Source organism: Rhinoderma darwinii, chromosome 7, assembly GCF_050947455.1.
Source record: "Rhinoderma darwinii isolate aRhiDar2 chromosome 7, aRhiDar2.hap1, whole genome shotgun sequence".
Taxonomy (NCBI): Eukaryota; Metazoa; Chordata; class Amphibia; order Anura; family Rhinodermatidae; genus Rhinoderma; species Rhinoderma darwinii.
The window spans coordinates 109,846,845-109,867,981 of record NC_134693.1 but is presented as its reverse complement, the minus strand read 5'-3'; the positions used below and the strand labels follow the sequence as shown (position 1 = coordinate 109,867,981).

Below are 21,137 nucleotides of genomic sequence, written 5' to 3'. Positions count from 1 at the left end.
AGATGTCTGTATAGATACTATATGCTGAGGAGAGATTGCAGCAGGAGATTCTGTGACCTGATTGGCTGAGCTCATCTGCTCGTACACGAGTTAAAAGCAAAGGATCCCGGGATATAAGGGCACAAGCTCTGGCTTCAGTTCCCTTAGCTAATGTCACAATTAGGGATGCATGATGCATCGAAACTTTGATACTGTTTCGATACCGTGCATCCCCAAACGGTTCAATACCGTTATTTCATGTATTTCGATACTAAGCTGTGCGGCCGCAGTATAGTAATACATGAATGTATGAGAGCGGGGCTGCAGCTGTGTAATACAGCCACTGCCCGCTCCTGAGTCCTGACAAGTGGCCGCATCTCCTCATGCTGACCTCGCGCGCACTTCCTGTCAGGAGCGGGGCAATGACTGTATTACACAGCCGCAGCCCCGCTCTATAACGGCGGAGATCAGAGAAGCCTCTCATCTCCGCCGTTATTCCCCTGAATGCTGCAATCAAAGCTGACTGCAGCATTCAGGAGAAAATGAGATGGGAGATGCCCCTTGGATCGCATCCCAGGAATTCCTGTGACGCGATCAAGGACCATACCATATATAAGCAGACAGCCCAGGGTCTATTGAAGGACCCCAGGGCTGTCTTAGCATATTTCCTGTTAGGGCATACTTAGGTATGTCCAGCGGCGGATTAAGTAGACGATGGGCCCTGGGCTGTTACCCAAACTTGGGCCCCCCTTGCGCACCGCCGCCCTGCCGCGCCGTAACTATTTTTAACACTACCTTTTTGGGCAAACATTAACAAATGGGTGTTATGGATTCCCCTTGTCACAGGGCTTTGTCCCTACATACTGACAGTATCACACTGTGCAGGGACACATCCTCCTGACAAGGGGAATTGTCTATCAGTCCTGGACTGCAGAGACTTTTTGTGAAATACAAGGATTTCCTATAATAAAAATGTCAGGAGAGGTGACAGATTCTCTATAAATCTAGTGACTCACATGTGACGACGTCTCAGATTCTAGTAGTTTTTTTCCTCTTTTCTTCTCCATCCGGTCCAGAGCTCATGACGACGTCTCCCGGCCATGACTGAATTCTGCAGAATTTGCCACTCAGATGTCTTCGACTCCTCACGTTTTCAACATTTCCACACCTATAAATGAAAATAAAGTTATCATGATGCCACATAGTGTGCCCCTAAATATAATAGCACAAAAGACTGCGCGCCTGAATATAATAATACCACACACTGTAAAACACCACATACACACAGCCCCCTGTACATAGTGCCACACACAGCCCCCTGTACATAGTGCCACACACAGCCCCCTGTACATAGTGCCACACACAGCCCCCTGTACATAGTGCCACACACTGCCCCCTGTACATAGTGCCACACACAGTCCCCTGTACATAGTGCCACACACAGTCCCCTGTACATAGTGCCACACACAGTCCCCTGTACATAGTGCCACACACAGTCCCTGTACATAGTGCCACACACAGCCCCCTGTACATAGTGCCACACACAGCCCCCTGTACATAGTGCCACACACAGCCACCTGTACATAGTGCCACACACAGCCCCCTATACATAGTTCCACACACAGCCCCCTGTACATAGTGCCACACACAGCCCCCTGTACATAGTGCCACACACAGCCCCTGTGGATATTACACCCCCCCATAAATAGCGCCACACACAGCCCCCTGTAGATATCACACATCCCCCCCCCCCCCGTAGAGAGCGTTACACACAGCCCCCTATAGATACAAATTAATATCCCCCCCAAACGGAAATCTTTAGCAAAGTTTCCATCACCATTGAGATCAATGGTGATGCAAACGGTAGCTAAGGTTTCCATTTGCTATTCCGTTGAGGGGTTAACCAAATGGAAACCCTCAACGGAAGGGCGGCGGTGATGTGAACAGGGCCTTAGATACAGGGCCCATGTGCATGTTTTATACTGTTTGTTGGACCCTGTATCTAAGCCTAATGTAGGCTTAGATACAGGGTCCAGCAGACAGTATTCTTATGCAGTATAAGCTGGGCCCTGTATCTAAGCCTAACACAGTTTAGGCTTAGATACAGGCTTTAAAGGTTTAAACATTGATGGCCTACCTTCAGTATAGGCCATCAATAGCTGATGGGTTGGGGTCAGACACCCGGGACCCCCGCCAATTAGCTGTTTTGAAGGGGTTGCAGCAGCTCGTACGAGCGCTGCTTCCTCTTCATTTCCCTCACTTGCTCACACTGATCCCAACCCATCAGCAAAACAATAAAACTAAACTTACCTCCTCTTCGGCCGCAGGTCCTCACTGCATCAACTGTCGGGACGCTGTGCGCGGCGCATAGCATCGTGACGTTATGCGCTGCGCACAGCGCTGTGACGTCACAAGATCCGATGCGCTCCAGGAAGAGGGGGGATAAGTACTGTCAGTTACTATAGTAACAGGGGCCCGTATAGTTTATTACATAGGCCCCAGTTACTATAGTAACTTTTCATTGATGTGTGAATGTGGCTGCCGCTAGCACCGGGGCCCCCTCCGGTGCTAGCGACGCCACACCGGGCATGAGGGGGGCCATTCGATCATGGGTGGTTCGGACGGCCAGGAGACTTGGGCCCCGGGCGGCCGCCCGAACCGCCCTAATGATAATCCGCCACTGGGTATGTCCTAACAACTGCCTGTGTACTATACGTACACAGGCTAAAGTACTGGCATATATCTGATATATGCCAGTACATTAAATTTTAAAAATAAAGTAAAAACATAGTAATTTTAAATTTAAACAAATACACATACACCTTTTTTTACAATAAACATTAAAACAAGTCTCAATACATAAAACATAGACATATTAGGTATTGGTTCGGTTGTAATAACCTGCACAACAGTTTTTTACATCATTTATGATGTGTACGCTGTAAAGAAAATAAAATAAAAACTTGCACTTATTAATGTAAGGCACGAGGTGTGATGAATTTAACATCCATGTGCCTCCCATTCATAGTAATTAACCCCATCATGAACCTCACACATTAACCCATTATGACTGGGAAACATAATGGGGTTAATTACTATTAATGTGAGGCACGTAGAGGTTAAATTCACCATCACACCACGCGCCTCACATCAGAAAATGGAAGAACTTTTTTTTTTATTACTGTTGGCAAAGTATCGTTTTGGTATCGAAATTGCAATACTACACAAAATATTGGTATCGAAGTCCAAATTCTGGTATCGTGACATCCCTAGTCACAATCAAGAAGTGCCCACTCATTTAAAAATGCAGCAAAATAAGATTTAACTTTTAGAGTATGTTCACACGCAGAGTTTTCAGACGTAATTCGGGCGTTTTACGCCTGGAAAAACGACTCCATTACACCTCCAAACATCTGCCCATTGCTTGCAATGGGATTTACGGTGTTCTGTTCCCACGAGGCTTGATTTTCCGCGTCGCTTTCAAAATACGGCACGTAAAAAGACGCCCGCGAAAAAGAAGTGCATGTCACTTCTTAGGACGTTTTTGGAGACATTTTTCATTGACTCCATTGAAAAACGGCTCCAAAAACGGCCGTAACATACGCCGCGAAAAACGCGAGTTGCTACAAAAACGTCCGAAAATCAGGAGCTGTTTTCGCCTGAAAACAGCTCCGTATTTTCGGAAATTTTTGGTCACTGCATGTGAATATACCCTTACTGTCTGACCTGTATTATGGCGGGATCTCGGGCTAGGAAGTGGCTATCTGCATAATATAGGTATTGTTGGAATTGTAGTGAAAGGCTCTATTTAGCTGTGCAAAAAATTATTTTTAGGCAATGTCGTTGGAGGTACGCTTTAATTTACACCGCTGTTGTAGCCATCACATTTTGAAACTAAAATCATGTTTGAGAAATTCTAGCACCCTTCAGGTGCATTGTTATGCACTTCATGCCCTTAATTGCTTTCTGTGGATGGTCAGGATACAGGTAGCTCTGCCTGGACAACTTATTTAGAGGGCTATTACCGAATAAAATTGGTGGGGTCCGAGCACGGAGACCCCACCAATCGCTAAAACTAAGCAGCTGAAGCGCACGTGTGAGCGTTCAGCTGCTTCGTGTCTGTTCATCTTTTTCCGAAAATCAATGTATCGGAGGACGGACTCAATAGAAAGTCTATGAGCCCGTACTCCGCTACATCAGCTTTCTGGAAAAAGCCGGACAGAAACGAAGCAGCTGAGCACTCACACAAGCGCTTCAGCTGCTTCGTTTTAGCGATTGGTGGGGGTTTCAGTGCTCGGACCCCCACTAATCAAAACTTCTGATGTGTCACTATGACACATCAGAAGTTTGTTAATCGTTTAGCTACACTTTAAGGGTAATTATGTTAAAACCAGCAAAAAGTTTTTGCCACATGTTTTTGCGGTTTGGTAACGATGCGGGACTTCCCACTTTATTATACTTGCGTGTGAATATACGCTAAAAGCTAACTGTCATGAACAAATACACAGTAAACAGTGAGGTCCCTGTTCTTCCCAAACCTCTGTCCCTACCTACTTGTACGCACCGACCTAAACGCCGGCGCACATCCGGGCGGCGTTCCCTCTACTGGTACAAGTGCAACTGACAAACAGATAAGACCGAGACAGTACGAAAGAACAAAGGGTCACCTGGGAAGTACACAGAGGGAGAGGCAGGGCAATTGTGCCGCCGAAAAGTCCGGGCGCAAAAGGCGGAGTCAGGCAGGCAGGGTCAAACCGGGAGAATGCGGAAAAAACAAAAGACAGAAGGCAAAGAAAAGTCAAGCCGAGTTCAGGTCACAAGAAGTCAAAAAGCAAGTCGCTCAGGGGAGTCTGAAACAAGGGAAAGCACCAGGCAAGGAAACTCTAATTACAGACAAAGGCCAACTATCCCAGGCTGAACTAAATAAGGAGAGGGCGGGAGCTCAGGAACATCAGCCAGGCTTTGATTGGCCTGACGCACCTGAGCTCCTATTGGCTGCAGTCTGCCAGGCCGGGCGAAGCCCGAGCGAGTAACTCTCGATGTCCTGGAGACCGAGGGAGCCGCAGGCAGAGAGTACGTGACACTAACTCTAAGCAAAACCTGAAGATCTAATTGTGACTGCAGTTAAAGGGGTTGTCTGGAAAATTAAAAATACTGAATGTTCTCAGGGGATCAGATAAATGAACTAATTATGTAGTACACATCTGGTAAATCCGGTTCTGCCTGCCGTTCTCTGTTGCTGTCCAGCAGTGGTGAGGTTACATCTACCTGCATGTGACTGCTACAGCAAATAGCTGTTCTCAGTGGTGATTTCTAGTACGGTGGGCACGTGACCACTAAGGACAGTGATTGGCTGAAGAGGTCACATGCCGGTACTCAGAATGTTATCACTGCTGGACAGAGACACAGCGGGGAGCATTGGAGCAGCGGGGGATTTACAAGCAATATTTATTTAGCTATTTTATCACACCCTCTACTTGCAGCCAGTCTTTTAAATGTCCGGGACAACCCCTTGAACCACAGTAATGTGTGATCAAGTTATACAGTAATATAAATATGACTGGAACCAGGGCTTGCCTTAGGATAGATGGCGCCCTGTGCGAAATGATCTTTCGGCGCCACACCCCTATCATAAAAAAAATGCCCCATAAAAAAAAGTATAATGCCCCCCAAAGTATAGTGCCCTATATAGTGCCCCACACAGTATAATGCCCCTTTAGTGCCCCCCATACAGTACAATAATATTTAATAATATAATATAACCCCTTTAAGAACATAGTATTTTGTCCTCTAATCGTGCCCACACAGTATTATGCCCCCTAAGTGCCACGCACAGTTTATTGCCCCCTGTAGTACCCCTACACAGTATAATGTCCGCTTAGTGGCCCTCACACAGTATAATGCCCCCCTCCCCTGGTTACCACACACAGCCCCCCCTTGTAGATAGTGCCAATTGTAGGTTGTGCCATACATCCTCCCTGTAGACAGTGCCATACATCCCCCCCACCTCCCCCTTGTTGATCGTGTCATACAGCCCCCCACCTACCCCTACTAGACAATGCCCACCACCTCCCTCTTGTAGACAGCGCCCCCAAACAAAAAAAAATGTACTCACCTAGGCCCCGTTCCCAAAACGAACGGAGCTTTTCCATGACAGGATCCTTGCGTAGGCCGGCGTGATCCTGTAGCCTAGTACAGAGTTTCGGACTCAAGGCACCACTGGAAAAATAAAATTTCCTCAAGGCACCCCTACCAAAAATTGTTTAGAGAAAGACAGAAAACGGCTAATAACAAGCACTACACTCTTAGGGTATGTTCACACAGCGTTTTTTTTGTAAGGCAAAAAAAATATGTTTCAAAATTCCTTCAGGAATTATGAAACAGATTTTGAATTGACAGCGTTGTTTGACCTTTCTTTTTTTGCGTTTTTTTTAAGCTGTTGAGGCTAATGCAAAACATGCAGGCAAAAAACCTCCAAACGAGCGTTGCAGGTATTTTCTGCCTCTTATTAATTTTAATTGGAGCTCAGAGGTGGGAACCACTTGAAGTCTATCAGCCCCCCACTCACAGTAAAATGACCATCTACCCCCCACTCACAGTAAAATGACCATCAGCCCCCCCACTCAGTAAAATGACCATCAACCCTCCACTCACAGTAAAATGACTATCAGCCCAGCACTCACAGATTCCCCCTGTAGATAGTGACACACTGCCCCTTGTAGGTAGTGCCACAAAGCCCCTTGTAGATAGATCTACACAACCCCCTGAAGGTAGTGGCACAGCACCCTTGTAGTTAGCGCCAGAAAGCCCCCTGTAGGTAGCGCCACACAGCCCCCTGTAGGTAGCGCCACACAGCCCCCTGTAGGTAGCGCCACACAGCCCCCTTGTAGGTAGCGCCACACAGCCCCCTTGTAGGTAGCGCCACACAGCCCCCTTGTAGGTAGTGCCACAAAGCCCCCCTGTAGATAGTGCCACACAGCCCCCTTGTAGGTAGCGCCACACAGCCCCTGTAGGTAGCGCCACACAGCCCCCTGTAGGTAGCGCCACACAGCCCACTGTAGGTAGTGCCACACAGCCCCCTGTAGGTAGCGCCACACAGCCCCCTGTAGGTAGCGCCACACAGCTCCCTGTAGGTAGCACCACACAGCTCCCTATAGGTAGCGCCACACAGCCCCCTTGTAGTTAGTGCCACACATCCCCCCCCTTCCTGTAGATAGCGCCACTGTGGCTCTCTGAAGGAGCGGAATCCCCCTGTGGACGGGGATTCCGCTCCTGGAGCGCTCCGTTTGATGTCCCTGTCCATATATGGACCGTGACATATGGGGCAACTCCTGAAGTGGAATCCCCGTCCACAGCGTTGCCGACGCTGTGACCGGGGATTCCACTCCAGTAGAAGCCCCGGTCGTCTGTGTCCATTTATGGACAGTGACGTCACTGGCTTCTCCTGGAGTGGAATCCCAGTCGGCAACGCTGTGGACGGGGATTCCGCTTCAGGAGATGCCCCTGATGTCACTGTCCATATATGGACAGAGACATCAAGCGCTCCGTTCAGGAGCAGAATCCCCGTGTGGCCTCCTTGCTCTGCTATACTGGCGTCGCTACCGCTGTAGCAGCGGCTGCTAGTGACACCACTGAGTGAAGAAGCGGCCGGGTGGAAAGGCGACTGCTGAGTCGCTGGGCCTGAGCGCTTCTGAAACAAGCAGGGGAAGGGAGCCAGCACAGCACCCCCTTCCACCTGCTGGAGTGATGCGCCCTGTGCAATAGCATAGGTCACAAACCTCTAAGGCTGGCCCTGACTGGAACATAAGACTATATAAATACAGACAGCATATAAAATATTTTTGATGTGTAGGCTACTTTTCACAATATGGTTTGACAAGTTATAACTAGTTGCAGCTATAAAAGATAACATGCATTGGCTTGCTTTTCTTCCCAATTGTAATATCTCTTATTGATCTTTTTGACAGGTTAGAGATGTCTAATACCGGTTTATCCGTTTTGGCTCAGTCAGAAAAACCGCCAGCAGGAAAGCAGAAATCAGCAAGGAGCTGGACGGATATGAAAGCCAATTTACCGAAACTTCAATTGAACATACATTCTTCAAAAGATCTGAAAATAGAAGCATTATCGTCAAAGGGAGAACATGGTGCTGTGCACCGTCTTAAACACTCTGATACAGTTATCGCAGATAAAGGCACATGTATAGAAAATGCACAATAACATGTCTCTAAACCTGTATTTTTCCGAGTAGGACACATCAACATGAGTGCCCTATCTCAGTACTAAGCCAGGAATCTCCAAATAAAATCTTTATTTACACCATATCTTTATTGTATGGTTATACAGACTGTTCTGGGGTTCTTTGCAGAACTAAAAGCCACATGGGTGCTGTAATCCATAATCTATGGATATATTTTTCAGATTCTGTTATTTGTTTGCAGTTATTAGATAAGTTTTTCAAAGTTTCTGAGTTATTTGGTGTTCCGTTAGCTAATGATAAAGCAGTTTTTTCTTGTTTAGGTTTAGAATTTTTAGGAATAGTTATTGATTTGCATGAAATGCAGTTTAGATTGCCTGAGGCTAAATTAGATAAAATTAGATCTTTATTAGTGTGCATGATATCAAAAAAGAAGACTACGTTAAAAGAAATGCAGTCGTTATTAGGTCTTTTAAACTTTGCTAGTAGAGTAATTCCTATGGGTGGAGTTGAAGAGATTATATGTTTCCACCAGAGGGCTCAAATCCCCTGGTTCTCACATTAGGATTACTAAACAATTGAGAGAGGATTTAGGATTATGGTTAGAATTTATTATCAACTGTAATGGTCGTAGTTGGCAATGAGAATTTCAATATTCTGATTCTCTTTCCTTATACACTGCTGCAGCAGGTAGTATAGGCTACATAGCTTATTGGGATGTTAAGTGGTCAGTGGCCTACGTCTTGGTTAAATAATGGGATCACAAAAAATATTGTTTTGCTAGAAATGTTTCCGATTGTTGTATCAATTGTCATATGGGGATCTTATTTTCAGAATAAAAGAGTGCTTCTTTTTTTAGAAGGTTAGCAATTCTTCTGTTTTGCAATTAATACGCTTTCCTCTAAATTTGAGTTAGTATTTAAATTGTTGAGACGTTTAGTTTTATTTTTGTTTGCATTTTAATATTTGGTTGAAAGCTAGTTATATTGAGGGTAAAATTGTATATATCAATGCCAATGAAAGTAGAAATCCTTTAAAGGCTGCATACACCTATGTTAGCAATTTTTTGTATTCAATTAATGTACAGGGTGGGCCATTTATATGGATACACCTAAATAAAATGTGAATGGTTGGTGATATTAACTTCCTGTTTGTGGCACATTAGTATTTGGAAGGGGGGAAACTTTTCAAGCTGGGTGTTGATCATGGCGGCCATTTTGAAGTCGGCCATTTTGTATCCAACTTTAGTTTTTTCAATGGGAAGAGGGTCATGTAACACATCAAACTTATCGAGAATTTCACAAGAAAAACAATGGTGTGCTTGGTTTTAACGTTACTTTATTCTTTCATGAGTTATTTACAAGTTTCTGATAAAGATAGTGGGGCCATTCTTCATCAATGGAAACCTCAAGGCCACGGGATATCTGAAATTGCTACATGATGATGTGTTTCCCTCTTTATGCACTGAAGCTGGCACGTTCCCTGAGTTTTTCCAGCAAGATGGTGCACCACCACATTATGGGTGTCAGGTCCGAGCATTCCTAGATGAACAGTTTCCTGGAAAGTGGATTGGTCGTCATGGGCCAGTTGAATGGCCCCCTAGGTCTCCCGATCTGACCCCCTTAGACTTTTATCTTTGGGGTCATCTGAAGGCAATTGTCTATGCTGTGAAGATACGAGATGTGCAGCAACTGAAACTACAGATACTGGAAGCCTGTGCTAGCATTTCTTCTGCGGTGTTGCTATCAGTGTGTGAAGAGTGGGAGAAGAGGGTTGCATTGACAATCCAACACAATGGGCAGCACTTTGAACACATTTTATAAGTGGTCAGAAACTTGTAAATAACTCATGAAAGAATAAAGTAACGTTAAAACCAAGCACACCATTGTTTTTTTTGTGAAATTCTCGATCAGTTTGATGTGTCACATGACCCTCTTCCCATTCAAAAAACTAAAGTTGGATACAAAATGGCCGACTTCAAAATGGCCTCCATGGTCAACACCCAGCTTGAAAAGTTTCCCCCCTCCCATATACTAATGTGCCACAAACAGGAAGTTAATATCACCAACCATTCCCATTTTATTTAGGTGTATCCATATAAATGGCCCACCCTGTATTTAGTGTTTTAAAACAACTTTCAAAATCACTTTTATTAAAAAAATGTTTTTACTTTTTAAGATACGGATTCTATGTACCTTTTATACATAGAACCTGTATCATTCTGGCTCAGCTGAGAGCAGGTCCCGTCTGTCTTTGACATACAGGATCCAGCTACTAAAAATCACATCTAAGTTATGAGGTTGTAGTGTGAACTGACTGATTCGTCTGAGACAGAATGATACAGCTTTTCTGTATACTGGATATATAGAAGCTGTATTTTAAAAAGTAAACCCATTTTAATAAAAGTGATGTTGAAAGTTGCATAAAATCAATAAATACTTTATGTGTATGTATGTGTGTATATGTGTATACACACTTGCAAAGGTGTACATAGCCTTTAACATTTTAGGATTACCAAAGAAAGGATCATTTTAGACCTTAGAACCATATTGTTTTTATTTGGCTCATAACTCTTTTTATTTTTCAGTCTACTTAGCGGTATGATATCAAATATGTGTATATCCCTTCTTGACCTATTGCCAGACTTCAGGCGTTCACATTATGAGCGAATGGTCAATTTATTGTCTGTTCTGTGATTTGATTTCAGCAGTTGTACTCTATAATCTTTACCCAGTTTAATTTACTGGACAATGTTTTTAAGAAAGCCTTTCATTGCTTATTTATTTTTTTTCTCAGTAAGGAAAAAATCGGAAACAGAGAAGTCTGAAAAGGTCTTAAGTGTTCCATCCCTTCAAGGAGAAAGGAAGTATTTGACTTTGAGCATTAACTTTATGCCGCTCCTTGCAGGTACGTATAGATAAGGGTTGAGCTGTTGAGGGACAACAGCTCAAAACTGGCTGAATCGCACAAGTTTATACAAGCCTTTAAATGCTATTCACTTGGTAGTGCTTTATTAGCTCTGTCAAGTCGAAGCATCCTCTCTATGTGTGGGATACCTGTAGGCATTTGTATCTTTTGGCATTCTCTGCAGCCATGGCAAAATATGGGGTAAGCAATAAAGACTAAGGCCTGTTCACACGGCAGAATTTTCACACTGATTCCGACGCGTCTTCTTTGTTAACCTACGGGAATGTTATGGTATACATTTGTATACTTTTTTTTTGTATACATAAGTTGTATGGTCCAAATGTGACAAGAACAAAGTCTAAGCTGTATAACGCTAATTGTGAACCGAAAATAATCTGATTTGATGAAAAGTACAATATTAGTTTTTCTTTAATACAATTTTGACGCTAAACCGCATATATTCTCCATTCACACTATGTTGTTGGCCATATATTTAGGGTAAATGCCGGGAAAATCTTCCAATGTGTACATTAAACAGGCTGTGAAGCGTGCCTAACAGTGGCATCAGTTACCCATAGGCTATGGCATCCATTTAATTTATACGTCATGAGCTTTTTATGGCATATACATTTTACAGTTACCAATCTTTTGAACTCCGTCAGGCTAATCGAGCTTTATGAAGCCCAGGTGTACACGCTATATGTACATTACAAGTGTAAAATTGGATACTTTCCCAAAGCAAAATATATTTTTTTTTAAATGCATTCTTCCACATAGGAAATTAGCTGATTTCTTTTAAAGGCTATGTAGACATTTTGAAATATTGTTTTGTTTTTGTTTGTTTATAAAAATGTCTATCTGTGTGTTTTTTGCAACTTTCTAAATACTTTTTGTAATGGGAAGGGTTTTATATATTTATATCTATGTACATATGTGTGTGTACACTAGTCCTTCTCAATGAATTAGAATATCATCAAAAAGTTAATTTATTTCGGTAATTCAATTCAAAAAGTGAAACTCATATATAGATTCATTACACAGAGTGACCTATTTCCAGCATTTTTTTTCTTTTAATGTTGATAATTATGGGAACAGTTAATGAAAACCCAAAATTTAGTGTCTCAGAAAATGAGAATATTATATAAGCCCAATTTCAAAAATTATTTTTAATACCAAAATGTTGGCCTAGTGAAAAGTATGTACGGTATATGCACTCAATACTTGGTCGTGGCTCCTTTTGCATGAATTACTGCCTCAATGCGGCGTGGCATAATGCGGTCAGCCTGTGGCACTGCTGAGGTGTTATCAATGCGGCGTGGCATAAGGCGATCAGCCTGTGGCACTGCTGAGGTGTTATGGAAGCTCAGGTGCTTTGATAGCGGCCTTCAGCTCATCTGCATTGTTGGGTCTGGTGTCTCTCATCTTCCTGTTGACAATTCCCCATAGATTTTCTATGGGGTTTAGGTCAGGTGAGTTTGCTGGCCAATCAAGCGCAGTGATACTGGGGTTATTAAACCAGGTATTGGTACTTTTGGCAGTGTGGGGAGGTGCCAAGTCCTGCTGGAAAATGAAATCAGCATCTCCATAAAGCTGGTCAGCAGGGGGAAGCATGAAGTGCTCTAAAATTTCCTGGTAGACGGCTGCGTTGACTGATGAAAGTAAGTTTTGCATTTTAATTGGAAATCAAGGTCCCAGGGTCTGGAGGAAGAGTGGAGAGGCATCAATCCAAGTTGCTTGCGGTCCAGTGTGAAGTTTCCACAGTCAGTGATGGTTTGGGGAGCCATGTCATCTGCTGGTGTTCGTCCACTGTGTTATATCAAGTCCAGAGTAAACGCAGTGTCTACCAGGAAATTTTAGACTACCACCAACGAACGACCTTCTGCTCCCTCCGGATCATTGCTGAGTATCCCCCCCTCTCCATGAGCAGCAGCAGTAGCTGCACTTAACTTTTCCTCCCCCCTATACAACGAGCATTTCCTCAGGTCCCAATACATTTAACCGCTGGTATCATATTCACCTCCCATAGCCCTGCACATTAAACCTACACTATTTGCACATTGATTTAAGCCTTAAACCTCCCCTAGCCCTGCACATTACACACAAATACAGCCGTATCAACCCTACACTACACTACCAAAACCGCCCTACTGTAACCCTCTCACTCCCATACTGAAACTCTCTTTCCCTACTCCCCTTTTTGTGTACAAGATTAACCCCTTAGTTACAGGGACAGTTAGTCAGGTGGGTGTGACATAGAAGCAAGAAGGAGTGTACTGCATTGTATATGTTTGAGTGTTAGTATAGTATAGTATATTGTATTAGTACTGTGCCACGTGTACTATTAGTATACTTAATACATATTCAGTTATTATGTGTATTGAGGTATACTGATACTCTGATACTATACTGTGAGTATGTGTGTGTATATGTATATATATATATATATATATGTGTGTGTTCTGTGTATTTTGTGTTTAAGAACAGTGTGATTTGTGTTGGTAATAAACCTATCTTTACTATACACTTGTGTCTTGAATCACCGCGCACACACCTACTTAGTAGCAAGGCAAATAGATGAGTGTTATATAAAGAAAAGGTAGGGACATAACCCTAGTGACCCTGATAAAAGAAGGTAGTAATAGTGGGTGACACTAGCCCAGTGAACCCCACTAAATATGACCCCTTTTACACTTTTTATTAAAAATGTATTTAACTTTTTGAGATACTGCTGCTTAGCATACGTCGCACAGCAGAATAAAATTTATTTTTTACCCTGATGCAAGCCCTATGATCCACATCACTGGTATGTATATCTCCTTTACCCTATCGCTAACTAGCAGTGGCAGACAATTGTTAGCCTAAATCGTGCTGACAGACTACCTTAAGTGCAATTCCTAAGTAAAAGCTGAATTTTAGAATAATTTTACCATTGGTAATCTACAGTAATTCATGTAATGATACATACCTCGCAGGAGCTCTGCAGATCAGTCAACAGACAATGGCTGGTTTAGCTTGTTGTAGTCTGTTGACAGCTCCTAAGGGCACGGACATCGGCATAGAGCAGGGGTCTCAAACTCGGCCGGTTAAATGGGCCGCACATAGAAAGAATTTGAAGTTGACAGGCTGCATTACTTTCAAATTTGATACAATACAAAATTATTGTTAATCAATTAGTTATTTGAACTACTATTATAATATTACATTACTATAATAAAACTACATTACTATAATAATAGCGCTAGGTTTAAACTTAACGGAATTTTGCGAGTTTACTCCACGGGCTTATTTTAACAATCCAGTTTAAGTGTCGCTAAATGCTGTATGGCTGCTCAGTTGGCAGCATTTGGCAGACACAAGAATATGAAGATTTTGCAGCCCCTTTTGAGATATTGCCACAGTGCCCTCTGTAGATAATGCCACAGGGACCTCTGTAGATAATGCCACAGGGCTCTCTGTAGATAATGCCACAGGGCCCTCTGCTGGAGGAGTATAAGCTCTGCTCTGGGACTCCGGCTCTGGGGAAGCACCTGACATCACTGTCCATATAGCGCTCTGCTTGGCACTCCATCTCTTCTCCTGACATCACTTTCCATCTATGGACAGTGATGTTAGGGGCTACCCCAGCCGGAGTCGGGAGCAGAGCCACTTCTAGCGCCCTGCCTGGGACTACTGCTCTGCTACTGACATCACTGTCCATGTATCGACAGTGATGTCAGGGGCTTCCCCAGAGCTGGGGTCCCGGAGCAGAGCCGCTTCTAGCACTCTGCCTGGGAATCCTGCTTTGCTCCTGACATCACGGTCCATATATGGACCGTGATGTCAGGGGCTTCCCCAGTGCCGGAGTCCCGTGGCCAGAGCGATAATATAGGCTCCAGCGCACTCCTCCTTCCGCTTGTTCTCTCCTCTTCCGAGGGAGCTACGGTGCCTCGGGGGCCGCAGATGACAGCCTCAGGGGCCACATGAGGTCCAGGGGCCACGTGTTTGAGACACCTGGTATAGTCTGTATGCCTGTTCCCCTACATGCACTCTTTTGTAGCCAGTCTATGTGGCAACATTTTAAGAGTACATATTACCAAGTATTAGCACTTATGTGATTTCATTTTGCAAGGCTCTGTACACATTAGTGGTTTTTCCATCCTATCAGAGTTGCACTGATTTTGCCAGTAAGAATAACGTAGTCTGCAGTGCTATTCTTGCTATCGAAATAAGCGATTTTCTGGGGGACCCAATTTTAGGTTTCTCAGATCTGTTATACTGGTCATGGCTCCGATGAGAACAGAAGTCATCATGATAGTGTGAATATTAAAATGAAACCGCTTTATATATGCCAATAAAGCAGTTATGCTTTCTTTGTGTCAGAGATATGAATGTTGACCTTTGTAATGTTATACTATACAAGTGAAATAAGCAAATCATGACACTTAATCCCTCCCCCCCCCCCCCCCCCCAAAAAAAAACAACGAATTTTTGGTTTCATCCTTTTTGGCTATGCTGATGAAACAGTGTCTTCATTCTATCCTCTACCATTTTCTACTGAATTGCTGTTGCCTGAGATTTTCGACTCATTATAGGCCTGTTCCTGCTCTGGCTGTGCAGACATGGAAAGAAAGAGAATCTGACAGCAGTTTTGAGGTGGAGGGGGTGGAGCATTTTAAACATACCTTTTGTCTTGACCGAGAAAACGATGTTTATTCCCCCCTGTGCGCTGATCACGAGTGCCACTAAGGCACTTGATGTGCAAGTGCTTCTGCACTGTATGCTGTAAACCCCACCCCTCTGAGTGACAGCTCTAAAGGGAGGTCTCCTGATTGACCGCTAGAGACATCACTCAGAGCAGAGAGTGGCACTTGCGACCGCGCGGCCCGGGGGAATCAAATGTATGTTTACAATGCTCTCCCGCTCCCTTGTATCGCTCTTCAAAACTGCTGACAGATTCCCTTTAAGTGAAAAAATTAGTTATACAATGGGTTGTATCTGCCAAGTTCCTGCTTAGACAGTTTAGTAACATAAGAAGTGATACCAGCATTTAGGCTGACACCGCAATATGTCCCACATTCGTTCCAAGCTGTCATCTCTTTCTTGAAATATGTACCATTTATTGAAAATGTATTTCAATCATCTTGAAGATCAGTGGGATTTTCAGTTTCACTGAATGTTACCTCTAAAAGCTGACTAAGAAAAATGTCACAAAATGGATCATATTTGGAAAGTCTGAATAATACATAATTGCATGTTCCCAGTGCAGAACTGTAGGAGTATGACAAAATTTACTGGTTATTGTGACACTATACTGCTGAATATGTGGCTAATACTTTCATCCTCATTGTAGAAAACTCAGGTGTTCGGTAAGCACATACAGTATGTTTTCTACTATGTCAGCTTGATTGCATTGTAGTTACATGTATATTCTCAAATGGCTCCGATAAGAACAGAAGTCTTCATGATAGTGTGAATATAAAAATGTGGCCGCTTTATATATGCTAATAAAGCAGTTGTGCTTTCTTTGTAATGTTGTATTATATGAGTGAAATAAACAAATCATGACTGCTTCATCAGCATAACCAAAAAGGATGAAACCAAAAATGCAGTAGTGTCTTCATTGTATCCTTTACGATTTGCTACTGAATTGCTGTTGCCTGAGATTGTCGATCATTATAGGCCTGTTCCTGCTCCTGCTGCTCGCCCCCATACATAACCAAGCATTGCACCTTGTGAAAGGCGTAAACAAGCACCGATCAACGAGCTGCCTTGTTGATCGGCGCTCGTTTTTACGGACTATATCGGGCCGTGTAATTGAACTTTAAGTTACTGTGAGCTATAAGTGGCAAATTACAGTGGGGATTCACACCCCAAAATCGACACCCACATAAGGGTTTTTTTTAATTTCTATTGAAACACGTGTATTGATTGCTACCTGAGAATCTCGAGATTTGTGCAGTAAAGTATATGGGTTTATGGTGGAATAACAAATTAGGTGTGTGTACACTGTATACAGTGGTAAATATACTTAATATTGTAAAGGGTTAAAGGGGTTATGTGGGAACGAACAAAAAAACTGATATATTTGTAATCAGCATTACACATTGCTAATTTCACTCTGCCTACACAAAATCAAATTTTTGCATATCTCACCACACTCCGGTGTAACGGTGTTGCTGCTTTGAAACTTCTGTATTTTGGGCGGGACTTGCGGTATTCCTTCAGCTCCTGAAGGCACGCCCACATACCGCTTTCACATGTCCACTTCTACAGCTGTCCTTGTTCTCGGCACAGCGTCAACAATGCGCCTGCAGGAAAACGAGACAGCGCTGTGGTATAAGGGGGCTGGCTAACTTTCTCAACATCATCGCAGTGCCAACCCCCTTGCAGTCATGTGCTTTGATGATTCGCCGACACGGGTGGGGGTGAGAGCTTTCTCAATCACGCGTGCCTGTATCAGCGCGTCATCAAAACAGCAATAAGAACTGAACTTCCGGGACCATGTGACTATATTTTCAAACTTGAAATCGGCGCACAACAAGAACTTTCAAGTGTATTAGTAAGTCACCATATTTTAGGTTAGTTTATGATTGCAATAGCATTTTTTGGCACGGGATAACCTCTTTAATAGCAAAAATTGTGTATGTCACCTTTAGGAAAGCATTACAACTTTTGTTCTAAGGTGGGTTATGCTTAAAGAGACTCTGTCACCACATTATAAGTGTCCTATCTCCTACATAAGGAGATGGGCGCTGTAATGTAGGTGACAGTAATGCTTTTTATTTTAAAAAACGATCTATTTTCACAACGTTAGGAGCGATTTTGGTTTATGCTAATGAGTTGCTTAATGCCCAAGTGGGCGTATTTTTACTTTCGATCAAGTGGGTGTTGTACAGAGGAGTGTATGACGCTGACCAATCGCCATCATGCACTCCTCTCCATTCATTTAGACAGCAGAATCGCGTTCTTACTAGAACATGATCTGCAGCCACATACACTGGGGGTATTGTTAGCAAACTTTTTGCTTTGCTTTATCAATTATTAACATTCTATAATTATTTTTCACAGGAGATCTGTCAGTCACAAGTCGTCTTCCGATGTGCTCGCATCAAATATTAGACTGTTACGTGACTTTGGCCCTAAACGCTCCCTTGCTGTCAGATCAACAAAGACATGATCTCAATCCAATGGTTATTCGGATCCTTTCAGCTACATCTCTCCCGATATCACCAACTCCAATTTGTGTTTTACAGGTAACAAACATTATGCCAAGCTGTTCTGGTATGTTATGTACTTTTTAAGCTCTGTGTGAAACTGTTGCTTTACTTCCTGATCATGTTTTGTAGAGGTAGTTCCGGACCTAACACCGTACCAAAGCATAAAAGGAGCTGTCCGGAATGCCAATATTAAAAAGAACTATTGAATTAAACAGTATGGAAGGTGTCAGCAACCTTCGGCACTCCAGCTGTTGTGAAGCTTCAATTTCCAGCATGCCCTGACAGTCTTTGGCTGAAATAATAAAGCATTTGCATAGCATGGCATGCTGGTAGCTGTAGTTTGAAACAGCTGGTACATTGCTGACCCCTGCAGTGTGGTGATTTGAGGACATCTTTATTATATGCATCAATCCCCTCTTGTACTCTTTTGCTTGCATAGCTGAACAGCTTAAATTCAGAGTGTACATGTTGTAAGTAACATCGCTGATCTGAACTCACATGCATGTAATGATTAGAGCTCTCGCCAAGTGTTTAATGATTATTTTCTGTGCCTATGATATGTTTTGATTGTTTCGAAGCATAGTAATAAAATGAATTACCTCAGAAATTAATGGACCACCCTTTACAATGATCAAACTTTTCTAGTCCCGTCTACTGTCACAGTGCAAGTACTTGCAGTGTTATCCACATTTATTACTACACCTTGAATGCAGTCACAGATAAGAACTTATTATAGAATTTAACCCCTTCCCGACATTTGCCGTACATGTACGTCATGGAAAGTACTGACTTCCCGCATCTTGCCGTACATGTACGTCAAACGTTTGGCACCGGCTCAGAAGCTGAGCCGGTCCCATCATCACCGGATCTCAGCTGTATCTTACAGCTGACATCCGACTGTAACGGCGGGGACCGAAATTAGCTTCGATCCCCGCCATTAACCCCTTAAGTGCAGCGCTCAAACGCGATCGCTGCACTTAAGGTGTTTGCAGCTCATCGGAACCCCAGTAATGAAATTGCCGGGGTTCCGGTGGCTGCAATGGCAACCGGAGGCCTAATACTGGCCTCCCGGTCTGCCTAGCACCGAAGCCGGTCAAGATCCGCCCGGCGGCGGAGCCTGATCGGCTTCCGTAGCTGCCGGCAAGATGGCGCCGGGTCAGGAGCTGATCCGGCGTCATCAGCGGTGGAAGTCAGCTGTACTGTACAGCTGACATCCACCTGTAACGGCAGGAACCGGAGCTAGCTCCGATCCCTGCCATTAACCCCTTCGATGCAGCAATCGAAAGCGATTGCTGCATCGTAGCGGTTACAAGCAGATCGCCAGCCCTGACAGGCAATCGGGACTGGCGACTGCTGTTATGGCAACAGGAGACACAATGGTCTCCTGCTCTGCCATTACGGAAGCCGATTTAGGCCCCGCCGGGAGGCGAAGCCTAAACGGCTTGCTGTCAGTGAATGACTGACAGATCTAATACATTGCACTACATAGGTAGTGCAATGTATTAGAAAAAAAAAAATCTGACCGTTGGACCTTCAAGTCCCCTAGTGGGACTTGAGAAAAAGTGTAAAAAAAGTATAAAAAAGTGTAAAAAAAAGTGCAAAAAATAAAAGTTTGAAAACAATAAAAGTTTCAAGTAATCAAATAACACACAATCCCCCTTTTACTCTTATCAAGTCCTTTATTATTGAAAAATAATAATAAACCATATGTATTTGGTATCGCCACGACCGTAACGACCGGAGGTATCAAAATATTATATTATTTATTGCACGCGGTGAACAGCGTAAAAAAAACCCGTAAAAAACGTTACCAGAGTTTCTGTTTTTTAGTCACTTTGCCCTACAAATATTACAATAAAAAGTGATCAAAAAGTCGCACGTATCCAAAAATGGTACCTATAAAAACTATAGCTCGTCCCGCAACAAACCAGCCCTCATACCGCTACGTCTATGAAAAATAAAATTAGTTATGGCTCCAATAAGTCAGGAAATAAAAAAATATGCAGTTGTGCCCGAGGAGAACATTTCTTCTGTTTCAAGAGGCGATTTATCAAGGACCTAAAATTAGGGAACCAGGAAGGGAGGGCCCAATCATATCCGATGGAAGCGACGGTGCCCGTATTATACCAGGATAATACTTTCCCAGCAAAATTCCCCAAACTACAAAGGCGCGGAGTGTGGACCAAAAGGGGGATAAGAAATGACACCATTTATCAGTGCGACACCGGCCTGTGCAGAAAGGATTGCTTCACAGTGTAACACACATCTATGGATTATTTTTATTTTTTTATACCACCTGACTATGCCCCTTATATACTCCGCCCCGCTTACATGTACCCCCACATTATAAAACACCAGCAATACTCAAACAAATATAGTACCAAGCAAAATCCGCTCTCCAAAAGCCAAATGGTGCTGCCTCGGCCCTGAACCCTACAGCGTGCCCAAACAGCAGTTTCCTTCAACATATATGGCACCGTCATACCCGTGAGAACCCTTTTAACAATTTTTGTGGTGTGTGTCTCCAGCGTCATAAGCTGGGCATGACATATTTGCCACTGAATGGCATATCTAGGGAAAAATATAAATTTTTAATTTGCACCATCCGCAGCGCATTCATTTATGGAAAAGACCTGTGGGGTGAAAATGCTCACTACACCCCTTAATAAATGCCTTGAGGGGTGCAGTTCCATAATGGGGTCACTTATCAGGGGTTTCTTTTTATTATTTCACATCTGAGCCTCTGCAGTTGTGAACCAATACTTTGTAAATCGCCAAATTAGGCCTCCACTCCGCATGGTACTCTTCACTTCTGAGCCCTGTCATATGTCCAGACAAAAGATTAGGGCCACATGTAG

General features: G+C 43.4%; 1 protein-coding gene across 1 annotated transcript in view; it reads left to right on the top strand.

Annotated features, from left to right (window-relative positions):
- CFAP92 (cilia and flagella associated protein 92 (putative)) overlaps window positions 1-21,137 on the top strand; it is a 181,420-nt gene that overhangs the window by 101,139 nt on the left and 59,144 nt on the right. The window contains exons 7-9 of the mRNA XM_075833826.1: window positions 7,947-8,125; window positions 10,973-11,083; window positions 18,131-18,315. Of these exons, the coding sequence (XP_075689941.1) occupies window positions 7,947-8,125; window positions 10,973-11,083; window positions 18,131-18,315 (475 nt within the window). The remainder of the gene's footprint in view (window positions 1-7,946; window positions 8,126-10,972; window positions 11,084-18,130; window positions 18,316-21,137) is intronic.